This window comes from Mobula hypostoma, chromosome 15, assembly GCF_963921235.1.
Source record: "Mobula hypostoma chromosome 15, sMobHyp1.1, whole genome shotgun sequence".
Classification (NCBI taxonomy): Eukaryota; Metazoa; Chordata; class Chondrichthyes; order Myliobatiformes; family Myliobatidae; genus Mobula; species Mobula hypostoma.
The window spans coordinates 10,983,746-11,007,335 of NC_086111.1; the positions used below are offsets into that span (position 1 = coordinate 10,983,746).

A 23,590-nucleotide genomic window follows, 5' to 3' on the forward strand; every position below is an offset into this window, starting at 1 on the left:
GAATTGATGAGGCATAATTGCACACTGGAAAGAAATATTCATTCTCCTTGGTTTGATGCTACGGGATCTTCAATGCCCAGATAGCAGACAACACTTAAAAGTCTTATTTGGAAGATGGCACACCTGACAACGTAGCACTCCCCCAGTGTTGCACTGTTCTACCTTTTTGTGTTTGTGTCTCTGGAGCAGATAATAGAATGCTGTGCCTTAGAAATGTTATTGCAACCAACTGAGCTCCTGCTCCCATATTTATCTAGCATAATGCATTAGAAAAAAAGGGAATTCTAAAGTAGTAGACCAATTCTAATGTGAATTGTAATGTTAGTCAGAATTGAGAGTTTACTTGCCTTCTCTGCAGCGACTCCTGAGATTTGAGAGAGGGCTGTACATATATCTGTAACTGAACCCATCTTTGGGACAATTACCCTGTACTGTAAAATAAGCAGTCCATTTAACAGAGGATAAAATAATTCACCAAAGACAAACATATATTTAGTGATAGCACAAATGGCCATTATTTTGTTGGCATCATATCTTAGCATGGATGTCAAAGCAAACTGACAATTTTTTTAAATCACCCATGCATAATTCTAATCTTATAATTCAGTTCCTTTATCAGTAACTGTTTCAGTTTAAATATTCCTCATTGCAAAAATGAGTAAAATTACTAATTCTGTTATGAACACTAAAACATACGAAGGGAATGTGAGCTAACCTGGGTTGGCTTTGACTCTGGGTCTGCCCGCACAAGGAAAACTTCCATGGTGCGGTCCTTCTTCATGGGTAATGGGAGGGTTAAGTAACAGAATGGATCAAAGGTCACAGAAACTTTTAAACACTGTGGACAAACTAAAGTTGATTTAAATAGCCCATGGAAGATATCCACGATGATCGAGTTGTTCCGTAACCTGTGGTTTTCCCATGCTTCTTTGGCGACTACCTGTAATTGAAACAGGAGCCAAAAACATCTGTAATGCACATTATACATACATTATCATGGACTTCACTGCATGCTCGTAATGTACCGAAACACTTCACAACTAACCAAATAGGCTGAAATGTACTTACTTTTTGCCAGAGGTTTGCGTGGATTCATCCTGACATTCATGCTTGTGTATCAGGATCATGCCAAAGATCAGGCACCAGTACACCTGACCTCCTGCTATTTGATGGTTATTATCCTATAATCATACAACCATCAAGCTTCTGAACTGGCACAGATAACTTCAACTACCATATTTCTGAATTGATTCTACCACCTACAAATTCACTTTCAAAGCCTCTTTACAACTCATGTTCTCAATACTATTTTTTATTTACAGTTTGCCTTCTTTTGCACATTGGTTGTTTGTCACTGTCTGCTCATGTATAGTGTTTTGTAAATGCTTTTGTTTCCCTGTAAGAAAATTAATCTCAGGGGAGTATATGGTAATATACATGTACTTTGATAATAAATACACTTTGAACTTTAGACCCAAGCCTCTGTCCAGGGGTAGAGTTCAGTTTTACTAAGTTCAGAGCGTAAATAAATTTTTTATCTGCACTCTCAGCATTACATCAACTGCAATTTCATTCACTTAGAATGAATTCAGCAATCTGGATGGAAAGAGGATGTTTATTATCATTTAATAATCTTGTATGTTAATTATTTTTCCAGAATTTTTTTTTATATAAGTATGACTATCAAAGACCATTTGGGCAGCTTCAAAGGCCACCTGACAACAAAAACTCTCCAAAGACCATCAGGACAGTTCAACATAATTGTGAACTATTCGGCTTGTATGATGGCTATGGCATTGAGGCCTCCAGTTCACCCGACTCTATTAGTTGAGAAAAAATTTGTGCAGTCATGGTATTTTTGGAGTAGTGAAGTGAGGTTGGACACAGGCCTTGAACATGTAGTACTTTGAACAGGAGGTTGTTCACAGTACACTAATGTAACCAAGCAGTAATTATAATCAATGTTGCAAACTTTCTGTGGATTTTAATCAACAGAACTGAAAGCACATCCGCTCCCAGCAACTTTTGAATCAATAGGGAAGTACTTATGAACTTAATGTACTATACTGTTATCCCTATCCTCACTACCATCATTGATTATTAACAAGACCACAAGATCATAAGACACAGGAGCAGAACTGGGCCACTTAGCCTATCAAGTAGCTCTGCCATTCCATGTCTGATTTATTAGACCTCTCAACCCCATTCTCCCTGTAAACTTTCAATGACTGTCCAAATCAAGAACCTATTAATCTCCACTTTAAATACACCCAGAATGGATTGGACTCCAGAGCCAACTGTGGCAATGATTTCCACAGATCCAAGAACCCTCTGGCTAAAGAAATTCCTCCTCATCTTTGTCCTAAAAAGGATATCCTTCTATTCTGAGGCTGTGCCTTCTGATCCTCGACTCTCCCAACTATAAGAAATAACCTATTATTAATGGGTTTACAATAATCAAAAACTCCAAAATGATTCAGAGGAAATAAATACTCAGTGAGAGAAGCAGTTTGAGAGAGATGTGTGAAGTGATGAAAAATTAGCTTTGATCAGAACATTAAAATTGCAACCTTTAAAGAACATTATTCAGAGGCATACTTACATCATCTTCCCTGCCATCACCATCTTTAAGTTCTAAATAGGGTTTTTTCTTTACACGATTTAAATCTTCATGTAAACCATCTAAAAGAAATGCAAGCAACTCCTGAGAATCCTGTTGCTGATATCCTGAAAACTGGGGAGCAAAACATCCAACCTGCGTCTGAATAGAGAAAAAAAAGCTTCACACCATTGTTTCATGTTAAAAATGCTTACAATCCAGAATTTTGAGATGTTAATTATTGGAATTAAAATAAAAGCACTGAGATTCCAATGAAAACATACAGAAGCATTTTGAAAGACACCTGTGTAATCAAGACTAGATGGGCTCAACACCTTAAATTCTGGGAGTGAATAAATGCGAGATTATTCAGCTGAATGGAAAATGAGCAAGGAGACTTTGAGAGGGCAGCAACTGGAAGTTATTTTAACTTGTTTAAACCAAGCAATACCACAATTCCATTTTATAACCTAAATCCATTAAATTACTTGCCTTCCGTTCTTTTGAAAACTATTTTTGTAACATCGATAACTAACTTGCTTCTTGTAGCAGAAGAAAATCAGATAGAGTAGCAGAATATGGATTAGGATGTGAATTTATTTCAAAAAGGTCAAAAATCACAAATAATTACTTTAACATCAGTTGGTGCATTGCATATATCCCCCAGGGAATTGCCAGTGGACCAGCCCTACTTCCCTAAAGCTACTTCCTCTGCATAAGCCAGGGTCTTGTGTCTCTGCTGTCCCTTAGCTGATAAGACTAGTACGCTACAGGAGGAGATTGCTGAGGCTCCGGCAGGGATCTTTGCATCTCCATTAGCTATCCTGTGGTCTTGGGGCTAAACTTGTCCCTCATTGAAAAAGGGCAGCAGGGAGTTGCTCGGAGAGCCTTAACATCAGTGACAGAACAACTGCTGGAAAAGTTTGAGGGACAGGATAAATGTTCACTTGGAAAGACTGATTAGGAGTCAGCATGATTTTGCGCAGGACATAAAAAACAGAAAAAGAAGATTAGCTTATTTGTCACATGTGCATTGAAACAGAGTGAAATGTGTTGTTTTGTGACAATGACCAACACAGTCAGAAGATTGTGCTGGCCATGCTCACGGCACTAACCCAATATGCTAACTCACTCATACACCTTTGGAATGTAGGAGGAAAAACAGGGAGAATATGCAAACACCTTAGAGACAGTTGATAGTTAGCTCCTCCTAGCGTGGCGCACCAGACAGACAGCCATTCTTGTCTGGCGCGTCATGTCAGGATTGGTCTCCTTTCAGATTAACCAGGTCACGACATGAACGTTCCTGACTCAACCCTTGTTGTTGTTGTTGTTTTTTTCTTACGAGGCTCAGTGGCTAGCTTGATGCTCAACCCGGCACAGATGGAAAGCATGCTCAGGGGGTGGCACGACTTGGATTCGAACTCGGGAGCCTTCGCTCTGAAGTCCGGCGCTGATGCCACTGCGCCACCAGCCAGGATAGTTAGCTGACAACAAATGAGCATTCAAGTGGATCATCTGGTTCTTCCGGTGGCATGTTGTTACTGGAAAATGTCGCAACAATAGGACAATCGCAGAATGAACTCAGCACAAATGAGAATGAGAAAGCAGGGACCTCTTTCCCACAAATTTCAGCCAATTAGTTTTTCCTTCAGAAAGTGCTAGCTCTTACCGTAACTGTAGAAAACTAATCTGGTTGTAAAGGGCTAAAGGCACTGGCTTTCCACAATCTGGAATTCAGCAAAATAGTCAAAACTTGTGGTTGGATCCTGAATGAAGAGGTCTTCTTCCCTTTCCCACAAGAACCCTCCTGTTCCCCTTTAAACAGTGGAGGTCTTCAACAGCTTGCATATAGCATGAACATTGATTTCCTCTAACTTCAGGCAATTTCTGACCCTTCCACCGTCTCTTGTTCCATTCCCTGTTCTGGATCCCCTCTTACCCCTTCTCATCTGCTCATCACCTCCCTGTGGTGCCCCACCTTCTTCCCTTTTCCCCATGGACCACTATCCTCTCCTATCAGATTCCTTCTTCAGCTCTTTACCTTTTCTACCTATCACCTCCCAGCTTCTTACTTCATCCCACCACCCCACCCACCTACCTTCTCCTTCTCCCTGGTCTCACCTATCACCTGCCAGCTTATACTCCACCACCCTTCCCCCATATTCTTACTCTGGCATCTCACCCTTCCCTTTTTAGTCTTGCTGAAAGGGTCTCAAATAAACGTTGACTGTTTATTTCTCTCGATAGATGCTGCCTGATCAGAGTTCCTCCAGTATTTTGTGTTTGTTGCTCTGGATTTCCAGCAGGTGGAGAAAAGCTGGTATTTATGATATTGTTATCCTCAATATTGCCAGTTTGAAGGTAGTGTGGAGGGGTGGGGAGAAGAGAGAAGAGGAGGAAAGAGAGACATTAGGCAAACTAGACCTAGTCTCTGGCATTTGGAAGACGTGACTTGATTGGGTAGATGCAGGGCCGTGTGTAGAAGCAAGGATCACAAGTTCCTGTTATATCACAATTATACTTTAACATCCAATGCAACATGATTCAAGAAAGAGTTTGTCGTTTTATTTAGCAAAACTCATTTACATTCATACTCCCTGAAGTAAGACCATAAGAGAGAGGACAGAATTAGGCCATTTGGCACACTAAGTCTATTCGCCATTCCATCATTTCAGATTTATTATTTCTCTCAACCCCATTCTCCTACCTTCTCTCCATAACCTTTGACAGCCTTACTAATCAAGAACATATCAAGCTCCGCTTTAAACTTGGCCTCCACAGCTGTCTGTGGCAATCTATTCCACAGATTTACCACTCTCTCACTAAAGAAATTCCTCCTCATTTCTGTTTCAAAGGGATGTCTTTCTATTTTGTGCTCTCTGGCCCTAGACTCACCCAACTATGTACTGCATATTAGAAATTAAACAGAGTGGTTGGTTTAGTACCACAATCTGCGAAAGGGCAAAAATGCACAAGAAAGCTCTGTTTGTGTAACATGCACTAAGACTATATAGTCTTAAAAACCATAAATATGAAATTTGTTGTAAAGTACTATACTGCTCTTTAAGTTGTCTTACAATCTAAACATTAATAATCACTTTAGAAAAGTAAACTTTTTAAAAACTTACTTTGAACATTCGCGGTGCCACATAGACGTTTCTTCCTGACCATATCTGCTTGATGAGATCAGCATATGCTTCAGCTATTTCTCCTCTCATCCCCAAAGGGTTCTCCCGATTTAGCTCTTCTTCATACTTGCCTTGTAGAAAGTAATCCGTCAATGGAGCAGTATTACTCAAACACTGAAAAAGAGATTGAATCGGAGAATGCTCTTAATATCTTCAATTGTGCTATTTTTGATTGGCTGGGAAAAGGTTACTGGTTTACAATGTAAAAAAAAATTTCACTAGCATAACAATATCCAAAAATCTAAAATACCTGCAAAGCTGAGTTCATGAAGCATGTATTACCAAGGTTACTAAGTCCACAAAGGCCTGCTTGACTTGGTGAATGAGATTCCCTATAGTTATAAGAACTATTATATGAAGCATACCCGCTTGATCTGAAACAAAAACAAAGCCAATTGAATTCTTGGATGTTAGGACAACAGTTGATTTATTTTGCACTTTTTATATTAAATGATACTGCATATAAATAAAAGTTTGTACAAAAACATCAGTAAAATTATCTGCTATTTTGGATAACCATGCAAGACAGAAGAAACTGTTTAATGCTTAAAACAAAAAAATCAACAGAATACAATGGAATTATATCAAAGATTGTTTTACATATTATTCAAAACAGGGTTAAAATTATTTGAACACAACTATAGTACAAAGGACATCAGATAAACTAATAACAGCAACTTTTGCATCACACTTAACAAGCCCAAATGGGAAAAAAATATTAAGTGTACATTTAAATTTAGTATAAAGAAAGGCTTATCAAGACTGTTACTTGTCACTGCAGTGTGTGGAGATACATTTATTTGCATACAACTTTATTTCAAAAATGTTTAATTAAAATCTTCAAGAGATTCATGCTTAAAAGAAAGTTATAAAATAGATAAAATTTCTGCAGATAAATCAAAACTACTGTTGAACAAAATCTTCACTCAGAATTACACTTTAGAAGCAGTTGGCTATTTTTTCCATTCAGGGGTTAATAAATAATTAGCCAATAACAAAATCTGAAGGATATTTCACTATTAATCACTTAAAATATTTGTGACATTCAAAATTCTTTGTACTTGTTTTGAGAGAAAGACTGAATAATCTTTTTGTTTAAAGAAACGCATTGTGTGCATTTTTACAATTCACCTCATATATGACCTAACTTCCAAGTAGCAGATATCAGTCCCAGTCTGCTGTTTGGTCCTAGTTTTACTTTTCTATTTCTTTCTGTGAAAATGTGTATGTGTATAAGCAACTGAATAGGATAAATGAACAGAGAAAAAAAAAAGCTTCAGTGAAAGAAGAATTGAATCCCATTTCGTTGTCTGAAATAATATAAATTGGCTATAATCAAATACGGCAATGTTTCCACCATGCAGGCACACTCACCCCCGGGTGGAGCTGGAGCTGTTTAATATGTAGCTTGAATTGCTGGAATTATTGCTGTCACCATTAGAGATTGTAGAAGGGGAGGACAAGGATGAGTAGGAATTGCTGCTAGTTGTGGATTTTGGAGAGGTAGATAAATTTCTGCTGGTGGCAGTGCTGGATCTGTCATAAAAACAAAGGCATGAACATGGTTTTACTAATTATATTGCCACATGCAAGGCACCACTGCCAACTCAATGGTCTTTGACAATAGTCTTGCATGCCAAGCAATACTTAACAGCTAAACAAATGGGGGAAAGGGAGGACTGACAAACTTGTCTCAGAAATGATTACTGCAAAATTTCAACTGGAATAGAAATTACATCTATTACACAGACCAATTCTCGCTCCACTGATTTCATAAGAGGACAAAGCAGCAGAAAAAAAAATCAATAAGGGACAAGGGGAGAAAAAAGAAGAGAGAGAGTGTATACTGTCTGCCTGTCTATTTGCTTACATATTGTGTTTTAGATACAGGGAGAATGTCACAAGACCTAATAGCTTTCAAACTTTGCATCAAGTATTGTTTTCTTCTTGCTGCTGCCATTGGGTAGGAGGTACAGGAGCCTTAGGTCCCACACCAACAGGTTCAGGAACAATTACCCAACATCCATTGGGCATCTCCAACCAGGGTGAAACACTTTAACTCTGAATTGATTTCACAATCTATGCACTCACTTTTGAAGACACTACAACTCAGGTTCTCGGTATTATTTGTTTTTATATTTGTGCAGTTTGTCTTCTTCTGCACATTGGCCATTTATCAGTCTGTGTGTGGAATTTTTTTCATTGATCCATTGCATTTATTTGTTTTACTGTGAATACCCACAACAAAATTAACCTCACGGTAGTACATGGTGATATACACGTACTTCTATAATAAATTTACTTCGAACTCCAAAATGACCACATACCCTTACAAATATTAAATCCCACTAGTATCCAGCCCAAATTTCTAAATCATCTAACTACATCATAACAATAATGATTTCAGTGATATTCTTATCACAAAAACAGATCTCCAGTATTAGTCTGGAGACACAAGGGGCTGCAGAGGCTGGAATCCAGAGATAAATAAATGGAAAGAAGAAAAATGAACTTCAGTGAATCAAGAATTGGATCACATTTCTTCATCTGAAATAATAACAACTGGATATAATCTGGTGGAACTTAGTGAACTGAGCAGGCTTTCAACCCAAAATGGCAGCAATTCCTCCCCCACTGCTGCCTTCCTCCCACAACAGTTGCTACACAGCCCATAGTAGTCTTCCCACAGATTGTTTGTTGCTCTAGTATTAGTTTTTTTTCATCATAGGATGACGGCATTTAGTTGTGGCCTGAGAATCTCAGTTCACCATTTCTCTTTCAGTGTCCATCTGAATAACAGCAAGAAAGTGTAAGGTTGTTTATAAGTTTCATAAATACTACACCAAAAAAAACAAATAAATGTTAGGAGCTCTGAGAGTACATATGCATATTTTCCTATTTAAAGATTGAAGGCAATTTCGGCTGTAGTTAAGGATACAAAATGCTCAAAATACCCAAATCCTTTAGTCTACATACAACTATCTTTGTGTAAATCTATTAAGCTGCCATTGCATTTGCTGACTGTTCCACATGGTCCCTGGTGATTAGGGGCAACGAAAATATAAAAGGTTGAAAGGTTCATTTAATATTAACTTATACAACTCTGAAATTCTTCTTCTCCAGATAGCCACAAAACTGAAAAAGAAAAAAAAAACGGTAACATGATGATAAACTCCAAATCCCCCTCCCCTGTACACAGGTGAAAAATACAGAATATAAAAAATTAAAAGACTGGAAAAAAGTCTATAGTCCAAGTCCATATCCAAAATGCAGAAAACCTGGCTAACATTCTCCAGGCACAGCTGCAGGCCTTTCTCTCTCCAGCAGCAGAGCGATCCTCCAGCGATAAAAGGGCATTCTCCCCTCTTTAGCAGTGCAGCGATCCCCCGGTGATAAAACGGCATTCTCCCCTCTTCGGCAACAGAGCAATCTCATCAGCGATCAAAAGGCAGTCCCCCATCTTGGCAGCACAGTGATCTAAAAGCAGGCAGCTGGCATTCACCTAATATTGTATGTTGAGCTCCACAGTAGTGTAGCGGCTACTGTGACAATATTAGAGATCAGGGCGTTTCAAACATTTCAGACTTCAGTTTCGGCATCGTTTGTAAGGAGTTTCTATGACTGAATTGTGTGGGTTTCCTTTGGGTGTTTCAGTTTTCTCCCACAGTCCAAAGATGTACCAGTTGGCAAGTTAATCAGTCCCTATAAATTGTCCTGTGATTAGGCTAGGGTTAAATAAGTGGGTTGCCAGACGGCACAGTTAATTGAGGCAGAAGAACATGTTCTGCGCTGTATTGCTAAATAAATGCAGCTACAGTTTAAAACCAACACCACTACCACACCGCCTCCCCCCCAACTACCAGCTTAATTGTTAAGACTATAAAAGATAGCTAGGCTGATAGAGTGAACTGTTGACAAATTTTTAATGGTGATATACTGCGTCCGGTGCTCCCGATGTGGCCTTTTATATATTGGTGAGACCCGACGCAGACTGGGAGACCGCTTTGCTGAACATCTACGCTCTGTCCGCCAGAGAAAGCAGGATCTCCCAGTGGCCACACATTTTAATTCCACATCCCATTCCCATTCTGACATGTCTATCCACGGCCTCCTCTACTGTAAAGATGAAGCCACACTCAGGTTGGAGGAACAATACCTTATATTCCGTCTGGATAGCCTCCAACCTGATGGCATGAACATCGACTTCTCTAACTTCCGCTAAGGCCCCACCTCCCCCTCGTACCCCATCTGTTACTCATTTTTATGCACACATTCTTTCTCTCACTCTGTCCCTCTGAATATACCTCTTGCCCATCCTCTGGGTCACCCCCCCCCTTGTCTTTCTTCCCGGACCTCCTGTCCCATGATCCTCTCGTATCCCCTTTTGCCTATCACCTGTCCAGCTCTCGGCTCTATCCCTCCCCCTCCTGTCTTCTCCTATCATTTTGCATCTCCCCCTCCCCCTCCAGCTTTCAAATCCCTTACTCACTCTTCCTTCAGTTAGTCCTGACGAAGGGTCTCGGCCTGAAACGTCGACTGCACCTCTTCCTATAGATGCTGCTTGGCCTGCTGCGTTCACCAGCAACTTTGATGTATGTTGACAAATTTTTAATAGTAATTTGAATAAGAAAACCATATAACAATTGCAGAACAGGACACCAACCAGTGGGCACCTTTCTGTATCAATTCCATCTCTCAGCACCTCATCCATTGCCCTCTGTGCCTAAAGGATTTTATTATTCATCCAGACACTTCTTCAATTCTGTCTGTGACCCAGGTTTAAGTGTGGCAGTGCATTCCAGGTAATTGTCACCATGGGTGAAGTTCTACCTCATATCCTCTTCCCACTTATTCCAAAACACTGTCCTCTAATTTCATCTTTCAGATATGGGGCAAAGTTTCATGCTGTAGCCCTGAATTATATACCTCAATTATATTCCCTCTTAGCTACCTCTGCTCCAGGAGAAAGGAGTTTCTCCCAACTGAACTGTCTGGAACCAGACAACATGCTGGCAAACCTCCCCTCCTCCTCTGTACTCTCTCTAGCACTATTACATCCTTCTTATGCCTTGGTGATCAGAACTGCACACCAGCTGCAGTCTAATTAAGTGGGATGGAGCATTACCTCCTAGATTCTATATTCAACTGCCCCAACTTTTGAATGCTAACATCCCATCTGGCTTCTTAATCATACCTGCAATCTACCTACATTGATGTTAGGTCCTTGGGTCTTTAGTTACCATACCTTGCTTAGAAAGAGGGCCTCTTGCTGCCTTTCAGACATCTGGCACTTGTGCCCAGGAAAGATTTAAAAAAAACCTTAGCCAGAACTCCAACAATCTCTTGCCTTGTTTAGCTTGGAATAAATCCCACCTCATCCTAGGTACTTATCCACCTTTAAACCCAACAAGCTTCCATGAGGATCACGACTTGTTCATGGTTTGGAGGCTTATGAGCCTCAATGACTCAGAGAGCTATGTTGGCTGGAGTTAGGGCTTTCTACTTTGACTCGTTAGGGTCAACCATACCAAACAAGTTAAAGGGTAGAGGCCAGACTACGAGTGGTCCACTGGTCCTCCAGATTCAGGGGTTCAGTTCAGGGCTAACAACCCTGACTAGTTAAACAAAACTGTAACAGAAACAGCAATGAAGAATGTTTCTATATCTGTGTGCAACGGTACTCCCAAGTCTCCACCTGGGATTGGCATGGTTGATAGTAGTGAAAACCAGGAGGAGGCTACTGGCATGATGAAGGAAGCCCCGATCACAGCCAAGACCAAGACCGAAATTGGCCAAGGACAGAGATGGAGGATCTTCATTGCTGATCTAAATGTTAGCAGTGTAATGGGCAGTAAGAAAACCCACAAAGGCATTGAGTGTGTCCTTTATATATAGTTTTGACAACAGTAGCATAAACCAGTTGGATACTGCAAACATCACAATATACTACTACAATAAGGCAAAGCACTAGCCCAAATGAACATTAGGAGCAAGAAAATTTTATTTTGACAAGCTAAGATCAGAGCCATGTAAAGCAAAAACAAGGCCTTTCACACACCAAGTCCGTGCCAATCATTAAGCTTTCATTTGTCTAGGTCCTCCATAACCCAATCTTTCTCCCCCTCAACTCTATTAAAAATCCCCAGATTATATCACTCACCTACCACTGCAAGAAAAATTTTGTGAACCCTTTTCAATTATATGGTTTTCTGCGTTAATTACTCATAAAATCTTCATCTGTCACAACAATAAACAAACATAATCTGCCTAAGCTATTAACACACAAACAATTGTAAATTTTGTTTTTATTGAACACATGGTTTAATCATTCACAGTGCAGCCTGGAAAAAGTCTATGAATCTTTGCATTTAATAACTGGTAGAATCTCCTTTAGCAGCAATAACCTTCACCAAACATTTCCTGTAGCTGCTGATCAGACTTGCAAAACAGCAAGGAGGAATTTTGACTTTTCCTCATACAACACTGTTTCAGTTCATCAGTACTTCTGCAACAGCTTGCATGAACAGCCCTCTTCAGGTCATTCCACAGCATCTCAATTGGGTTAAGGTTTGGTCTCTGACTTGGCCATTCCAAAACATGAATTTTCTTCTTTTTAAACCATTCTGTCTTTGATTTATTCTTCTGCTTTGGATCATTGTCTTGTTGCATCATAAAAATATTAAACTTCAGGTGACAGACTGTTACCTTGACATTCTTCTGTAAAATGGCTAGATACAATTTTGAATTCATTGTTCCCTCAACAATTGCAAGCTGTCCAGGCCCTGAGGCAGCAAAGCAGGCTCCAAATAGGTTTAGCAGAAGGCATTACCCTGAGGTTTGCATATTTTTTTGAACCTAGACTGTAATCATTTAAATGGTGTACTCAGTATTGATGAGAAGATTGTGTTTGTCTACTATTGTGACTTAGATAAAAATCAGACCACATTTTGAGTAATAATGCAGAAAACCAGGTAACTACAAAGGGTTCACAAACTCTTTTGTGTATCTGCACATACCAGAAAAAATTTATAGCAGCCAATTAATCTATCTATTTGTACGTCTTTGAGATGTGGAAGGACACCAAATCAGCTGAGAGAAATGCACCTGGAAACATGAAGAATGTGCAATCCGGACTCAGACATTGCCAGGAGTCAAAATGACCTAGACCACTGAAGCTCTATCACTATGTTAAGCATAGTTAAAAATAATGTTAAAATGTTTCAGTTTTTTTAAAAAAATAGTCCATATTTTGATTTCAGGAAAAGGCTGAAGGAAAATCTACAGTCACCAAGAACTGGGGAGCAAAAAAGTAGTCAAAAACACACACTAGATATTGCTTCCAATAGATTAGTCATCAGGTTGAAGCCATTACTATACTTTTGCGACATTAAAGTAATCTTGTGATGATCATATTTGATTTAATGGAACTGTCTCTTTAATTACAGCACCTGAAAGTATCAACTCCAATTTGACCTCCAATATCTCCAAACTGCAATTGATTCTCAATAAGCTTTAAAACCAAATTTCTTAGGTTTCCAATATGTTTGAAATCTATCCCTAATGTTGAGATCCTGCTGTGTACATTGATGCTTCTGGACACATCTTCAGTGATGTTCCTGGAATCATCGGGTGTTTCCGGTCTTTCAACATCGTACACCCTCCTCCAGGTGACCCAGCCGGGGCTAATCAGACCCCAGCTTGTGTCCAGATGGCTAGCTACTTATGGCTCCATGGCTCCCCTCTTTTGAGCCACAGCCATTGAGAAAATAAAACTTTAACATGATGCATTTATTAATCATAGGAAATATGATCCTACATGAAGTACAGTGCAAGATTTTTCATAAAGATAAACACATGGACTCCAGTTAACTTTTGACATTAAATGCACAGCTTTGCTATTTAAAAAAAATTATTGCAGAGGATATGATGATGACAACTTACTTTGTTTGAGCAATTTGTCGTGGCCACGATCCATCTTCATTCTTCTGTTCTATTACCAAAAGCTGATGGATAAGATATTTATTCAGTTAACATCAGATCACTGTTGCAGAGAATTTCTGCTCAGAATTGATTGAAGGATCCATTTTCCCTTTTCAACACATTACAATATATTACAAGTGGAAGAGTTCCACAACTCAGCAAATCACATTATTTGAAAATTATAGCTGCATGATACCTTGCAGCCTCCATGCATGGGATGAAAATTACTTCACATAAAAATGCTATTACCCCATGTTCAGGATGCTACCTATAATGAATTTACTTTAATAAACAGTTAACTGAGCAGTTAACGTTAAGCCAGATTTTATAATTGATAGGATTATTATTTCAAAGTTTCTCAAATCTAACATGTTTTAGAGATTTGATTAATGTAGACAAATCAATGGCTGACAGAACTAAGCAGCCTTCACCTCATTTGGCTGAGGATACTCCACTCTAATTTACAGAAACTTTCATTTAAGTTTAAGTATATATAAACTTAAGCATACAAGATGAAAATATGTAGTCTATTGGGTAATTTCCATTTACAACTACATCCAAAGGAAGATTTAAGTTCAAAGTAAATTATCAAAGTACGTATTTATAACCATGCACTACCCGAAAATTCATTCACTTGCAGGCATTTACAGTAGAACAAAGAAAAACAGCATAATTAAGTTTTTTAAATAAGTGTGTACCCTTTTCCCAATCTTACTCTGAAGTCCCCTCTGCACTCATTTCGATCTCAGGTTTTCATACAGAAAAGTAAAATGTAACACTCACCTGCCCCTGATAGAGACCAGCATCTTGGACAGTGTTATCAGGCTTGTTAAGTGGCTCATAAGTGTTTGTCATGTATCTATTCCACAACCTCGTCTCCTTCTCAACTGAAATATTGAACAACATCCGCATCTCCTTTTCTATTGTATCTAATTTTCAAAAAAAAAGGTAAATACAAATAAAAATTAAATATATTAAACACAAAAATCACAAGGAAAAATAATACTGGAGATAAAAGCATCCCAACGGTGCATTAAATATATTAGTGAAATGACATGAACTCTGAAGATTGCATTCTCGTTTTATATTGAAAACTAATCTCAAAACCAAAGCATTAGTGGCACAGTGCCATATCATTAATGGCATGTAAAGACAACTTGGAACGTATTTTATGAAACAGAAAACTCAGATTGCACTCCACAGTAAAGTTGAACAGAAATCTTTTCAAACTTGAAAACCATTCCAGACCAAAGGTGCCTTTAGTAAATAACCATTTAAAAATTTATTGAGTACTTTTTCATCCAGTACACAAAGTTCAAGACACGTAAATTAATTTTCTTGCAGGCATTTACAGGAAAGTAGAGAAATACAATAGATTTTTTTGAAAAATTATAAATAACAAAACTAACAAGAGATGCTAGAAATCCAAGCAATACACACAAAATGCTGGAGGAACTCAGCAGCCAGACAACATCTATGGAAAAGAGTATGGTCGATGTTTTGGGCTGTGACCCTTCTTTAAGACTGGAAAGAGAAAAGAAAATGAGGAGTCAGAGTTAGAAGGTGGGGGAGGGGAGGAAGCAACACAAGATGGTAGGTGAAACCAGGAGGGGGGAGTCATGAAGTAAAGAGCTGGGAAGTTGATTGGTGAAAGAGAAACAGGGAAGGGAAAGGGGAAACTGATAGAAGAGGACAGAAGGCCATGCTAGAGAGAAAAGGGGGAGGAGCATCAGAGGAAGGTGATGGGCAGGTAAACAGACAAGGAGAGAGAGGGAAAAGGGAGTGGGAATGGTGAAGCGGAGGAGGGCCATTACTAGAAGATTGAGAGCTTGGTGTTCATGCCATCAAGTTGAAGGCTACCCATACGGATTACAAGGTGTTGCTCCTCCATCTTTAGTGTGGCCTCATCATGACAGTAGATTGACAGTAGAGGAGGCCAAGGACTGACATGTCAGAATGGGAATGGGAAGTGGAATTAAAATGGGTGGCCACAGAGAGACGCTGCTTTTTCTGGCAAACAGAATAGTCTCCGAATCTACATCGGTTCTCACAGGGAACACCGGATATAACAGATGACCCCAACAGATACACAGGTGAAGGGTCGTCTCACCTGGAAGGACTGTTTGGGGCCCTGAATGGTGGTTAGTGAGGTGATGTAGGGATAGGTGCAGCACTTGTTCCGTTTGCAAGGATAATGCTAGGAGGGATGAATGGACAAGGGAGCCACATAGGGAGCAATCCCTGCAGAAAGCAGAAAGTGGGTTTGGAGGGAAAGATGTGCTTGGTGGTGGGATCCCAATGGAGATGGCAGAACTTACAGAGAATTGTGCTAGACGCAGAGGCTGGTGGGGTGGCAGGAGGTTGGGGTGAGGGTAGACATGCGCAAAATGGAAGAGATGCAGTTGAGGGTAACGTTGATGGTGTAGGAAGGGAAGCCCCTTTCTTTGAAGTAGGAGGACATCTCCTTCATTCTGGAATGAAGAGTCTCATCCTGAGAGCAGATGTGGTGGAGATGGTAGAATTGAGAGAAGGGGATGGCATCTTTGCAAGTAACAGGGTGGGAAAAGGTATAGTCCAGGTAGCTGTGAGAGTTATCATTAGATAAGCTGTCTCCAGAGATTGAGAGATCAAGAGATCGAGAAAGGGAAGGGAGGTATTGGAAATGGACCAAGTAAATTTGAGGGCAGGGTGGAAGCTGTAGGCAAAGTTGATAAAGTCGACGAGTTCTGCATGGATGCAGGAAGCAACACCAATGCAGTCGTCAATGAAGAGTAGGAAAAGTTGGGGTGTGACACCAGTGTAGGCTTGGAACATAGACTGTTCCACGTAACTGACAAAAAGGTAGACTTAGCTGGGACCCACGTGAGTACCCATGTGGCTATACCTTTTGTTTTAAAGAAGTGGGGGGAGCCAAAGGAGAAATTATTGAGAGTGAGACTGACATGCAACAAATGACACAGACTGACAAACAACCAATGTGCAAAAGATAAATCATGCAATAAAAGAAAGCAAACAAATAATGCTGATTTGTAGTGTCCTTGATAGTGAGACTACAGGTGTCCCCCGCTTTTCGAACGTTCGCTTTAGGGAACCTCACTGTTATGAAAGACCTACAATTAGTTCCCTGTTTTCGCCAAGAGAAGGTGTTTTCACTGTTACGAAAAAAGGCAACGCGTGGAAAAAGCAGTGTGCAATAAAAAGCAGCACGCACCCCGAGCAGCCACTCTCCCCCGATTCAGAATGGCATTCTCGCTGGCATTGCTTAAACACGTGCCTCTGAGCAGCCGTTAGCAAGGTGCGTTCTAAGGTATCGGAAAAGCCTAAAAGAGCTCGTAAGGGTGTTACACTTAGCGTAAAACGAGACATAATTAAGCATTTCAATCGTGGTGAACAAAGTAAGGACAAAGTGAGTTTCGCTTGTGATAGTTGACGAAGATGATGTTGAAGAGGTTTTGGCATCCCATGACCAAGAACTGATAGATGAAGAGTTGATGCAATTGGAAGAGGAAAGGATAACAATCGAAACCGAATGCAGTAGTGAACAGACAGAACGTGAAGCAACTGCGTGAGATTTTTGCTGCAATGATAAAGTACGACTTTAATTTTGGAAGGGTATGTCAGTTCAGGGCATATTTGCAAGATGGTTTGAGTTCTTACAAAGAACTGTATGATAGAAAAATGTGCGAGGCTCAGCCGTCAAGCATACTGTCGATTTTCAAGCCTTCCACATCAGCCACAGCAGACGACCAACCTCGACCTTCGACATCGAGGCGGGCAGTCATAGAAGGTGAGCTGCCTGCCCTAATGCAAGCAGACGACGATGAGATGACACCCCAGTGACCCACCACCCCAACCTCCAGGCCACGGACAGATACCGATTCGCAGAGAATGCAGCGGTAGCTGGGAGGCACACAGCACATCTTTAAGAAAAAAGCCAAAATAAACATGCTAATTAATTAGGTGCCGCCCGGCACGTAAATGTCGGCCCAGATCAGAGGCGATTGCCGATAGCATCGCCTCTGATCTGGGCCGACAATTACGTGCTGGGTGGCACCTAATTAATTAGCATGTTTATTGCGGCTTTTTTCTTAAAGATGTGATGCGTGCCTCCCGGCTACCACTGTACCCCTGCATTCTTGGTGGATCGGTATTGGTCGGTGGCCCGGAGGGTGGGGGCCACTGCACCACCCCAACCTCCGACGACTCAGCCTAACACACCATCATCAGTGTGCTCGCTGTCTTCCCGATTCCCATACTACACTGTACAAACATTATTTCTACTTTATATCGGCTGTGTATTTTTACGTGTAATTTGGTATGATCTGGCAGCTTCCTAGCTTAAAGGTTACTGGAGAGTGTTTTTGCCAACAGCGCTTGCTTGAACTTTTCTGCCGAGAGTGCTTGCGTGCAATTCTCGCTACAGAGAACAGTGCAGGCAATGATTGTGGAAAAGTATTTCTACTTTATATAGGCTGTGTATTTATCATATCATTCCTGCTTTTACTATATGTTACTGTTATTTTAGGTTTTATGTGTTATTTGGCATGATTTGGTAGGTTATTTTCGGGTCTGCGAACTCTCACAAATTTTTCCCATATAAATAAAATGGTAATTGCTTCTTCGCTTTACGACATTCTGGCTTACGAACCATTTCATAGGAACGCTCTACCTTCGGAAGGCAGGGGAAACCTGTATTGGTAAAATTATAGGTACAATTTTGAAATCAGTGCAGATCAATGTATGGATGAACAGAGGTAGGCTTCAAATTACAGTGGCTTTAGGATGTGCTTTGGATGAAAACTTATTCAAACTGGAAGGGTCGAATCTCACCAAAGTCATAATTCATTGAGAGATACCACTGGAAAGGATTTATACTAATTTGACACGAGACACCTGATAGCAGTTTTTGAAGGGTGATGATAAAATTGGACGCAGTCAACAGGGGTTTAGTAAACAAACAAACCCGAGAGGGGTCAAAAGAAACAAACACTGGCAAAGCATTTTTTAAAAATACTATTCAAAGAGTTAGGGAAATAAAGAACACAACTACATAGTAAGATACTATGACAATGGCTAAAAGATGTCCAAGAATGAGAGATTAATATTACTGGTTATAATATTTTAAAAAATAGTAAGTAAGTGATAAGGATCCAATACAGAGAGGATTATTTTCCCCTTTTCATTAATTTTTTGGATTGTGGGCATCACTGGTTAGGCTCAATCTAAACTGCCTTTTCCAATAGTGGTGAACTACTTTAGAGTCAGAGTTATAGAAACCTATAGCATAGAAGCAAGCACTTCGGCCCGTGCCAAAACAACTTAAACTGTCTAGTCCCATTGACCTGCACCCAGACAATAGCCCTCATATCCCTCCCACCCATGTACCTATCCAAATTTCTCTTAAAAATTGAAATCAATAGCACATCTACCACATACACTGGCAGCTCGTACCACACTCTCACCACCCTCTGAATGAAGCGGTTTCCCCTCACATTCCCTCAAATATTTCACTTTTCACCCTTAACTCATGACCTCTAGTAATCTGAGCCAACCTCAGTAGAAAAAGCCTGCTTCCATTTACCCTATCTATACCTCTCAATATTTTTGTGTATCTCTATCAACTCTCCAATCAGTCTTCTACGTTTTAGGGAATAAAGTTCTAACCTATTCAATCAACCCTTACAACTCAGCTCCTCCAGTCCCAGTAACACCCTTCTAAATTTTCTCTATACTCTTTAAATCCTTACTAACATCTTTCCTGAAGGTAGATGATCAAAACTGCACACAAAACTCCAAATTAGGCCTCACCAACATCTTATAAAACTTCAAAATAACATCCCAACTCCTCTACTCCAACTCTTTGATCTATGAAGGCCAACGTGCCAAAGGCTAAAACATTTTTGGACTGTTGCCCTTCTATTAGGCTGGGAGTTCCACGGTATAGATGTAATGAGGAGTTAACACCAATACATTTCCAAGTCAGGTATTGACATGTAGGGGAATTCACCGGTGGTATATACCTACTACTCTGTTGACCTGCAGAAGCGCAGATACAATAGGGTATTTTAAGAGACTCTTGGATAGATACATGGAGCTTAGAAAAATAGAGAGCTATGCAGTAGGGAAATTCTGGGCAGTTTCTAGAGTAATTTACATGGTCAGCACAACATTGAGGGCCAAAGGGCCTGTAATGTGCTGTAAATTTTCTATGTACTATCCATTTTCTTAGAAAACCTACACAGTAGATGTGGAAAGGACATTTCCCCATGCTGAGGGAGTCTAGGACAAGAAGGTACAGCCTCAGGATAGAGGGGTGTTCATTTAAAACAGATGTGGAGAAATTTCTTTAGCCAGAGGATAGTGAATTTGTGGTATTTATTACCATAGGCAGCTGCGGAGGCCAAATCGTTGGGTGTATTTAAGGCAGAGATGGAAAGGTTCTTGATTGGACACGGCATTAAAAGTTACAATGAGAAGTCAAGGGAGTGGGGTTGAGGAGAAGGACCAGCCATGACTGAATGGCGGAACAGACTCAATGGACCAATTGGCCTAATTCTGCTCCTAAGCTTTATGGTCTTTCTTCTTGGTGATACTGGTTTAGGAAATCTTTCTGAATTACCCTAAGTATGTAACTGCAAAGCATTTTGTCTGTTTATGATGGTGGATGGGATGCTGTTGGCCCTGCATGGTCCTGACATTTCATTTATCCAAATGAAGATATTCCATCATTTTGTTTCTGATTGAAATAACTGTTGGGTGAGAATTAGCTGGGCTGGATTTGTCCTGTTCTGCAGACTTAATACTCTGGTGTTGTAAAAAACTGAATACCTACTTTTATCAGCCAAGCTCGAAGTTTCGAAGTAAATTTATCAAATAATGTCTCTATTATCGTATACTATCACCAGATTCATTTTCTTACAGGCATTAATTGGAAAAGTAAAAAATATAATAGAATTTATGAAAACTATACATAAACAAACTAAGCTTGTAAGAGCAAGGTGATCACACTAGAACTGCATAAAACACTGATACCGCCTTAACCAGAGACTTGTGTGCAGTTCTTGTTACCACACAACAGGAAGGATATGACAGCATGAAAGAAAGAGATTTTACAAGAATGTCACCAGGGTGGAGAACTACAGTTAGAAAGACTCAGACTGGTGTTAATTTCTTTGGGAGTAAAAAGACTATAAAATATTGAGACGATTTTATAAAATTGTGAGCAACTTAGCATTAGCAGAAAGTTCAAATACTTGAGGATGTAACAAAATCAATGCTGGAAACATTCATCTGGTCAAGCAGCATTGGTACAGAAGAACAGAATTGATGTTTCAGGTCAAGGAGCCTTTATCAGAACTAGAAAGAAAGACATACATTTTGTATTGTGGGGGGAAGGTGGAGAGAACAGCAGGTACATTTCTCATAGGACGCGTACCAAAGTTGTCATGGTAACTGTCATTCTGAAAAACAGCAGAAACTACCACTGTAACATACACAGAGGGAAAATTATAGTCACAACTTCTGTTAAAATAGATGGAGGGGTCAGGGTTTGCTTGAAGTTGTTAAACTCAGCATTACGTCCCACCAGTTGTAATGTGCCAATCAAAAAATTCAACTTTTCCTTGAATTTTGGCTAAGTCCCGTTGGAGTATTATAGAAGGCTTAATGCAGAAGCAAGAGTGACAGTGCGACAGAAAATTAAGGTAACAGACAATCGGATGCTCCAGGATACTCTTCTAGACTGTATGGAATTATTCAATTTGCATTTTGCTTCTCCAGAGACCACATTGAGAGCACTGAACACAATATACTAAATTCTACAAGTTCCAAGAGCTACAAGTTAATTGTTACTTCATGTGAAATCTGAATCTGGTGGATCTTTGGGAAGAGAGGAGACAGAAAACGCTGTGAGAAGGGAAATAGTTGGTGAAGATGGGAAAATGGACTATGGTATCACAAAAGAAGAGGAAGGGAAAAAATAAATCTGTCTGTTGGGGATGTAGAGTATTGAGTTAATACTTTCCCCCAGTGTTCAGAACCCTCAAATTAAGAAGATCACAAGTGAAGAAAATCTCCCTCAATAATCACTTGATAAACCATAAAGCCGAGAGTTTGGTAATGAACATGGGCAAAGAGCCTTGTTTTATGTCATATATTTCTATATTCTTGAACCCAATAGTAAAAACTCATTTATAAACAAGGATTCTCTGCTGTTGTTCAATTAAACTACAAGATAGTGCTTTACAGCATTTAAATATCAAAGCAACCTCACAGTAACACTGTCAAATAAAATTTGATGTATTCACAAGGAATATTTGAGTGGAATGGTGAAAGACAATTCAAGCCGTGCCTAAAGGAGAGGAGAGAAGATTAACAGGGTCATTTCAAAGTTTAGGCCTCAGCCGCTGAAGGCACACCAATGGCAGAATGATATAAACAGGGAATGTAGCAGGATTACAAAACTGTGCCTATTTAAGGAGACTGAGAGGTTACAGAGAAATGCATGTGGAAGAAAGAGAGAATTGATAAGCTATGATGGGATTTAATAAGGATGATAATTTTAAAATTAAGTCAACCCTTTATCGAACATGTTTCAGTCTTTGAGTTCAGACCACCTGAAGAACTATATCAACGAATAGTTATCCAGCCCTGATCGAAAACCTCAAGCATACACCATAGCCAGAAATGTTTTAATCCGTTCTTGATAATGCTAGAGCCAACTTTCAAAGGCCACAATTCCAGAACTACGTGGTTAATGTGTGCCAGCAAACACCATACTTTATCACTTATCCATTCCATGATCATCACTTCTTTTACCTTCATCTTGCTTTCTATATTTCTCTTTATTCGGGTGTGCCTTCTATCTGTTACTGTGCTCTTGTTCCTATCTCTGTGCCAAATGAATAATGGTTTTTCTACCAAGTCACTGGTCTCAGCCTATTTGGAGGTAAGCTGTCCATCTGTTACCCGAATATCTGAAGCTTAGGCTCCTACATCACTTCTCTTGATAAAAATGCTTCTCTGTGGAGCAGTGCACAAGTGTAGAAGGTAGAGTCAGGCTGGCTCCTACATATAAGAAACTTAAATTTGGGTCACAGCTTCAGGCTAATCTCTCTGTGATGCTGGAAACTAGTCTCCTATTTTGACAACTACTGAAGGATAAATTAAGTTAATTAAAGAAACCATCTTGAAGGAAATTGAAGGGATCTGTTAATAAATCTACAAATTCAAATAAATTCTAAAAGTTCAAAAGTGCAAAGTTAGTTTTAATGAGAGCAAATTCCAAAATGTTCAATTAAGTTTGCTCCATATTTTAATTTGGGAAGCTTTATGGCCTCATCTGAAATCAGAGGAGACAAGAGCTCCACCTCATTTCCAGTCACAATTGAAATGAGGAGAGCAACTACCTAAATGGCATACTTGCAATATCTGGAGTCAGATTAAAATTAATTGTGCTCATTATCAAAATATTAGATGGCCAAATTTTAAACCAACTAGAACACTGTTTTGAAGGCAAAATTGTAGACAGGCGTGGATGACTCTAGTGTTCTAAGTAAGAACTACAGGAATTACAAATCTAACCAGTTCCTCTCTACTACCACTCTCCCCCGTCTAGCAGAATTAGTCCTTACCCTTAATAATTTCTCCTTTGGCTCCTCCCACATCCTCCAAACTAAAGGTGTAGCCATGGGCACCCGTATGGATCCCAGCTATGCCTGCTTTTTCGCTGGCTTTGTGAAACGATCTATGTTCCAAGACTATACTGGTATATGTCCCCCACTGTTCCTTTGCTACAGCGACGACTGCATTGGCTTCCTGC

The 23,590-nt window shown here is 39.8% G+C and overlaps 1 protein-coding gene across 3 annotated transcripts in view; it reads right to left on the reverse strand.

The window, feature by feature from the left end:
* Positions 1–23,590, reverse strand: part of usp4 (ubiquitin specific peptidase 4 (proto-oncogene)) — a 122,826-nt gene that overhangs the window by 53,690 nt on the left and 45,546 nt on the right. For 2 of the 3 annotated variants that reach the window (XM_063067729.1, XM_063067727.1), the window contains exons 5-12: positions 14,554–14,699; positions 13,732–13,793; positions 7,165–7,326; positions 6,041–6,164; positions 5,731–5,904; positions 2,603–2,761; positions 716–940; positions 348–431 (exon numbers count right to left, since the gene is read on the reverse strand). In XM_063067729.1, coding sequence (XP_062923799.1) covers positions 348–431; positions 716–940; positions 2,603–2,761; positions 5,731–5,904; positions 6,041–6,164; positions 7,165–7,326; positions 13,732–13,793; positions 14,554–14,699 — 1,136 coding nt within the window. The remainder of the gene's footprint in view (positions 1–347; positions 432–715; positions 941–2,602; positions 2,762–5,730; positions 5,905–6,040; positions 6,165–7,164; positions 7,327–13,731; positions 13,794–14,553; positions 14,700–23,590) is intronic. The other variant, XM_063067728.1, reaches the window with a different exon arrangement.